At 37.5% G+C, this 6,141-nt stretch overlaps 2 protein-coding genes across 2 annotated transcripts; one reads left to right on the forward strand and one right to left on the reverse strand.

The window, feature by feature from the left end:
- Positions 1 to 321: 321 nt before the first annotated feature.
- Positions 322 to 1,466, forward strand: LOC113333531 (photosystem I reaction center subunit IV B, chloroplastic-like). Its single transcript, XM_026579964.1, has 3 exons — positions 322 to 719; positions 936 to 1,001; positions 1,203 to 1,466. The coding sequence occupies exons 1-3, from the start codon at positions 465 to 467 to the stop codon at positions 1,305 to 1,307; spliced, it is 426 nt and encodes a 141-aa protein (XP_026435749.1). The 5' UTR covers positions 322 to 464; the 3' UTR covers positions 1,308 to 1,466.
- Positions 1,467 to 1,777: 311 nt separating this feature from the next.
- On the reverse strand, positions 1,778 to 4,031 carry LOC113333530. Its single transcript, XM_026579963.1, has 4 exons — positions 3,546 to 4,031; positions 3,053 to 3,151; positions 2,890 to 2,946; positions 1,778 to 2,533 (listed from the first exon to the last, which is right to left on the reverse strand). The coding sequence occupies exons 1-4, from the start codon at positions 3,975 to 3,977 to the stop codon at positions 2,204 to 2,206; spliced, it is 918 nt and encodes a 305-aa protein (XP_026435748.1). The 5' UTR covers positions 3,978 to 4,031; the 3' UTR covers positions 1,778 to 2,203.
- Between the last annotated feature and the right edge of the window lie 2,110 nt (positions 4,032 to 6,141).

A 6,141-nucleotide genomic window follows, 5' to 3' on the forward strand; every position in this document is an offset into this window, starting at 1 on the left:
GCAGGTTATCCCGAACATAGACAGTGGGGTGGGACTTACACTAAACCCATCCTCTGCAAAATCATTGGGTTGGGAGGGGTTCCATCTCATTGTTCCTGTCGGGATAACCCGCGGGATTCGGCCCGTGGGATTTATAGCAGTTCGTTATTCCATAGATCTTTCCAACACAATCTGATACTTCCTTTCTCAACTCAGAAACATACAAACAGGAAGATGACGCTATCCACCAAGAATGGATATGGTTCCTATGTGGCGACGTCCAAGTGGTGGAAATGATTCTTACTACTTTCATTGTCTCTAGATAATTATCTAAAAAAAATCATTCATGCATAACCTCTCAATTTTCAATTTCAAAACCAAAGCTGGTCCGATCAATTACTTCGACAATACCAAAAGAATACAACAAAAACAAGAGAAGTAGATAAAGCAGTTAAGGTAGAGAAACAAAGTTGAGGAAAACAGCCATGGCAACCTCTTCTATGGCATCTGCGGCATCTGGTTTTGTGTTAACATCTAGTCTTTCCTCCACCACCACCACAACCTCATCCAGGAGCAGCATATACTTCCGAATAAGAACTAACAATAACTCAAGATTCGTTGTTCGTGCAGCAGATGAAGCCGCCACCCCTGCCCCAGCTGCTGCTGCCGCTACTAAAGAAGCTGAAGCTCCAGACGCAGTCAAGAAACCTCCTCCAATTGGCCCCAAGAGAGGCACTAAGGTACCCAGTTTGTCACAGTCACCACGACCATAAGTTTCTTTTTGGTCAGATTGCCATCTTTTACAGTTGAGTTAACAATTTGTCGACTAGGACTGAAATACTTTGAGCATATTTGCACTAGCTCTTGATTCTATAGGATGACAGTACAATTAGTCGACAAGCATATGATTGACTTTGAGCTTCTCATAAACTTATTATGGTCTTTTTCTTTCACAGGTGAAGATTCTCAGGAAAGAATCCTACTGGTACAACGGCATTGGATCAGTCGTAGCTGTTGATCAGGTAAGAAATGCTTTACGACCATTGAGCAGTTTTTTCATTTTGCCCCTTGATGTCGTCGATCACACAAGTTAACATAGTGTAAAGCTATGACCCCTGATAAATCCCAACTGCCTCTACACATGCTTAAAACCAATATACAGAATCAAAGAACTGTTTGTGTCTATTTGTTAAATTGCTGATATGAGTTTTAATCAAAACCAGGACCCGAAGACTCGCTACCCAGTCGTTGTCCGGTTCACCAAGGTCAACTATGCTAATGTCTCTACAAACAACTACGCCTTGGATGAGATTACGGAAGTGAAGTGATGAGTAATCAGCAATCCAAAAATGTTGAATTTGTAGCTAGCTAGCTTATCCTATCAAGTCTTTGTATTATACCTTGTTCCGTGTGATCTATTTTTCTGTATTCTTATTTATATTTTCAACAATTCCAGTGAAGTCAAACTGAAATGCATAATCACGCAACTCACTTCCTCATCTAGGCCAGCCTTTAACTACGGCCTTAAACTGTCAACATTGATCAAACGAATACACTGGTCTGGTCAAAGACCACCTGAAGCACACAGCCGAAAATGATCCATTGCAGCTGATTACCTCATTAACTGATTGAAGAAGTTTGACTCTAAATGATTTCAAAGTTATTACCTAGAAATCTAGAATACCTTTAGAATTGTACGGAAGTAGTCACCAACTAATTTGATATCAAAATTGCAGCTAATGTGAAACTTGATGCAGGAAAACAAGATCAGAGTCATACAACAAGTCATGCCACGATATTACTTGAATAGTTGTTTACATAAAAGATACATTAGATTACAACTTTTGTTTACACAAGTACTCGCGAGCCGACCAATTTATTTAATTTAGAACGACCCAGCAAATTTATTACCACTAGAAGAAAATAAAGAACAAGTTATTTCTCCGAGAGCCGACCAATTTATTTAATTTAGAACGACCCAACAAATTTATTACCACTAGAAGAAAATAAAGAACAAGTCATTACTGATCGCAGCATATGTAACACAGCCGTTGAAGATGTAACAGTTTAGACGCACTATTGGGACATCACTATGTCTCTTTATAGTTTGTGGAACATAAAAATTAGTTAAAATAGAACATGGAAAAACATTCACCAACAGACCAAGCTTAGATTGATGAGATAAGTTGACAGGTTCCTCGTTTATACACCAGTTGAGATTCAGTTACCATGCTGGGAACAATGGTCCAGTGCCACCCTCCTTGGTGGCGTCGGGAGTGCTCGAGTACCAGTACAATTGGTTTCCCAGCTCCCAACTCCAATCCTTGTTCCTTGATACGGTCATAGGTGGCCATCTGTTAATTCTGACGTAATGTTTCCTAATGTTCCCGTCAGCCACAAAGGTTGTAACAGTGGAAAAAGTGCATTCATGGCCACCCCAAACCTGATCATCAGGATCTGCACTTTGTGAGCCATCTGGGTGGAAGTACCTCAGCATCGGAGGGCCGATTCCCTTCCATGAAGGATCGAGATTACGCCAATATTCGGGAGCCTCCTGTCATAACACAGTTTTCTCAATTGGGCCCAAATTGGGTTTCTTATGATCCAAAATGTTTCTAAATACAGATAAATTGAGGATATGAAACTTACTCAGTAAGGTGCTGGACTACTCTAGTGGTTTTAATCTGTGGATAAACGGATGAACTAGATCCCTCTATGGTAATAAATAATACTGTAACAATTTCAATAGGTTCGGTGAAAGTTCTTCTAATACAACCTGATGAGATGTGTAAGGTTTCAGACTTGCAACGGTAGCAATGGGTGAAGGTCACAAGATTCGGAACTAGGACCTCCACAAGTGCCACTTGAACAAATCCAATTTATAAATATAAAATCAGGAGCCAAATATACCTTCTTAAAGCGAAACTCCCATACGTGGTCACAAAGATCCTCCGTCATGATGCGGGACTGACAAACATAACATTTTCAAAAACATTAGCAATCACAGAAAACTCGGTCATTATCATCTTCCTACACAAATTTATTACCGTAAAAGAAACCAAATTTTACTCACACGTCTGGCATCCATCATTGAAAATGAATAAGCTGCCAACCTAGAAATTCCTGGTAATAATCGTGGCATATGTGCTTTCCCGAACCACAGGTCCTCACACTGAACAAACAGCACAAAAGAAAGAAAAAAAAGGTAGTACCTAAATATACACAGAACATATTCTATTCAATGAACTGACAATTAGAGAATCAAAAGAAAAGCTTATCTTCTAATTTTCTGACACTCATCAACGCTTCCCCCCATTAATCTTTAATCTTATGAACAAAATTAGGTCAAGTTTCATTAACACCAAGCACTAGAAGTTAGTGATTTAATATAGGGGGTTTCCAGACAAAATAACTAGACATAACATTTGTTGTATACCCAAGTTAACATGGTAGCCAAAAGGTTGACAAGTTTCGATCTTCAATTAATCAAACAAAGAATTTTGTTCCTGATAGGAGCAAATCAAATTTTGACTAAGAGAGCAATACTGCAGTGAGAGAGAAGAAACCTTTTTAGTCCAGAGAGAATCACTTGAAGCAACATCACTCCAACCATGAGAGACAAGTAAACAACTAGCAACTCCTTGTGCATCAAGATGATTCAATATCATTAACATTAAATCTTCTCCAAATACTAATAAGGGTTCTCTAACAACCACAGCTTCTTTTTCTTCTTCTTCAAAATTTTCAACTTGTTTAATTATTTCTACAACTTCTTTGCCATCACTATCTAACTCAACAATCTTAACTTTAGCTCTCTTATTACTACTACTAGAATCCTTAAAATCAGTGTTGATATCTCTAATCTTCATTTGTTCCTGTTCTTCTTCTTCTTCTTCACTTACTAGTACAACAACTTTAAGAATTTTTTGTGTATTAGTTAGCTTATCTATCCTTTTCCAACTATTTACCATCTGTATTTCATCTTTATCTTTCGCCATAACAATTTTATTTTTTCTTAAAATTTCTTTTGTACATTCTCAAACTCGGTAGAATATTTAAACCAATTCCAATTGGTTTTCGTTTTCGTGTGATCTTTGAGTTTTTAAATTCGAGCTGTTGTCAAGTAGGTGACACGTGTTAGCTTATAAAAGACACGTGTCCATGAAAGAATGAGGTGCAGAAGGTTCACCATCTACTCCTTGAGAAGCCGGGCGGGGACCAATCTCGAATCAGGAAAAAGATCTTTACCCTATTTGTAAAACCGCGTCTTATCTGTATCTCATCCAGATTTAGATTTTTTTTTGGACTCAAAATGGGTAATATACTGAAAAGATCAGTTAACACCGAGATGATGATGAACTGAATAAAGATTTACAAAGAGAACTAGAACAAAAAGCAAAACCCAAAAAACAAAATTACTGCATTACATCATCCAAATTTTGCAAGACTGAGTTTAAAGAAAAATCTTTAAAAATGTCAGTTCCCACACACCAATTGTAGATGAAAATCTTCACACTATCTATGATTGAGTTCAAAGGTTTGTATCTGCCATTGAAAACTCTATCATTCCTTTCAATCCAAACTGCCCACCAAATAGCTAAAGGATACAAATCCCAAATTCTTTTGCTAATAGTCAGAGCACCACCTTTCTTCCTTCTCCATTCCCAGATTGTATTTCTAACACAGTCTTGAATTACCCATTGCAGCTTGTTATATCTCAAAAAGTAATGCCATACAGACCTTGTGATTTCATAATGCAGAAAAATGTGCTGATTGGATTCAACTGCCTTTTTGCACAACAGACAACCATTCACCACGATAGAATTCTTTTAAGAATCCAATGTAGGAGATGCATTATAATACAAATTCCATATGAAAAAAATCACCTTCTGTGGTATTCTTGGATTCCACGCAGACTTATAAGGTGACATAATCAAACCCTCATCTTCAAGTGCTTTATAACATTCTGCCACAGAGAAACCTTTATTACCTGTCTGCCATACCCTCTGATCTTGTCCACTGTTAATATTTATAGTTGGCAACAAATTCAACAGATGAGCTACATCCTCCACTTCTGAATCCTTCAAATTCCCGCAAAAAGCCAAGTTCCAGCTATTGGAACTGGAAATGACCAGCAAATCTTGGATTGTAGCATCTTTCTTCCTACAAATTTTATAAAGTGCAGGAAATAAAGACTTTAAAGGCTGCCCATTAACCCAATTGTCCTTACAGAATAAGCACCTATCACCACTATTTACTTGAATGGCAGAGTTTGATTCCACATCATTATATACCAGACCACAAACTTTTACCCACTGAGTTTTGTGTTTGATTAGGCAGAAAAACTTTCTTGTTTCCACCAAATTTGTGATTCACCACTTTCCTCCATAATGCTTCCTCTTCATTACCATATCTCCAAATCCATTTGGCATGCAGTGCCTTATTCATAATTCTCAGCTTTTTGATATCAACACCTCCTCTCTCTTTTGGCAAATGCACTGTTTTCCAAGCCACCCAACTCTTCCTTGATTTCTTCTTTGAATATCCCCATAAAAATTGCCTCATAATTCTGTCTAACTGTTTTTCAACTGAAGCATGCAGTTGAAATAGTGAGAGATAATAAACAGGCAAGCTGCATAACACATTCTTTATCAACATCAATCTACCTCCTTTTGAGAGATATCTTCTCTTCCAAGCACTAAGCTTCTGTTGAAACCTTTCAATAATTACATCCCATACTACAACTGCTTTTGATCTACTGCCTAATGGGATACCTAAGTACTTCATAAGAAAAGTAGCAATTGGACAACCAAAAATCAATGCACCATCCTCAATATTTTCAGCATTACCAACTGCCACAATTGCACTTTTTTTGATGTTTACCTTCAAACCAGAAACCAACTCAAAACTCAAAAGAATGCTCTTCAAGTTCTGAACTTCCTCCACCTTGTCATCCAAAAATACAATTAAATCATCAGCAAATTGTAAGTGATGTATAGTACCAGCATCAGCAGCAGGTTTAAACCCAGAAATAAGATTCAAATTAGCAGCTTTTTTGTATCATTACATAAAGCACTTCCACCACCATTATGAAAAGAAATGGAGATATTGGATCTCCCTGCTTAACACCCTTTTGACTTCTAAATAATAAAGAAGCAGTAC

This window comes from Papaver somniferum, unplaced genomic scaffold (genome assembly GCF_003573695.1).
Source record: "Papaver somniferum cultivar HN1 unplaced genomic scaffold, ASM357369v1 unplaced-scaffold_133, whole genome shotgun sequence".
Lineage (NCBI taxonomy): Eukaryota > Viridiplantae > Streptophyta > Magnoliopsida > Ranunculales > Papaveraceae > Papaver > Papaver somniferum.

Bases quoted from the DNA above. Each gene is read 5' to 3' on its own strand.
- LOC113333530 (XM_026579963.1), bottom strand. From the start codon at position 3,977: ATGGCGAAAGATAAAGATGAAATACAGATGGTAAATAGTTGGAAAAGG. The intron at 3,152-3,545 runs GTTTCTTCTCTC...CTGTTTGTTCAG, and splicing joins ATTCTCTCTGGACTAAAAAG to TGTGAGGACCTGTGGTTCGG. The intron at 2,534-2,889 runs GTATATTTGGCT...GTGTTATGACAG, and splicing joins GGGAGTTTCGCTTTAAGAAG to GAGGCTCCCGAATATTGGCG.
- LOC113333531 (XM_026579964.1), top strand. From the start codon at position 465: ATGGCAACCTCTTCTATGGCATCTGCGGCATCTGGTTTTGTGTTAACA. The intron at 720-935 runs GTACCCAGTTTG...TTTCTTTCACAG, and splicing joins GCCCCAAGAGAGGCACTAAG to GTGAAGATTCTCAGGAAAGA. The intron at 1,002-1,202 runs GTAAGAAATGCT...AATCAAAACCAG, and splicing joins CAGTCGTAGCTGTTGATCAG to GACCCGAAGACTCGCTACCC.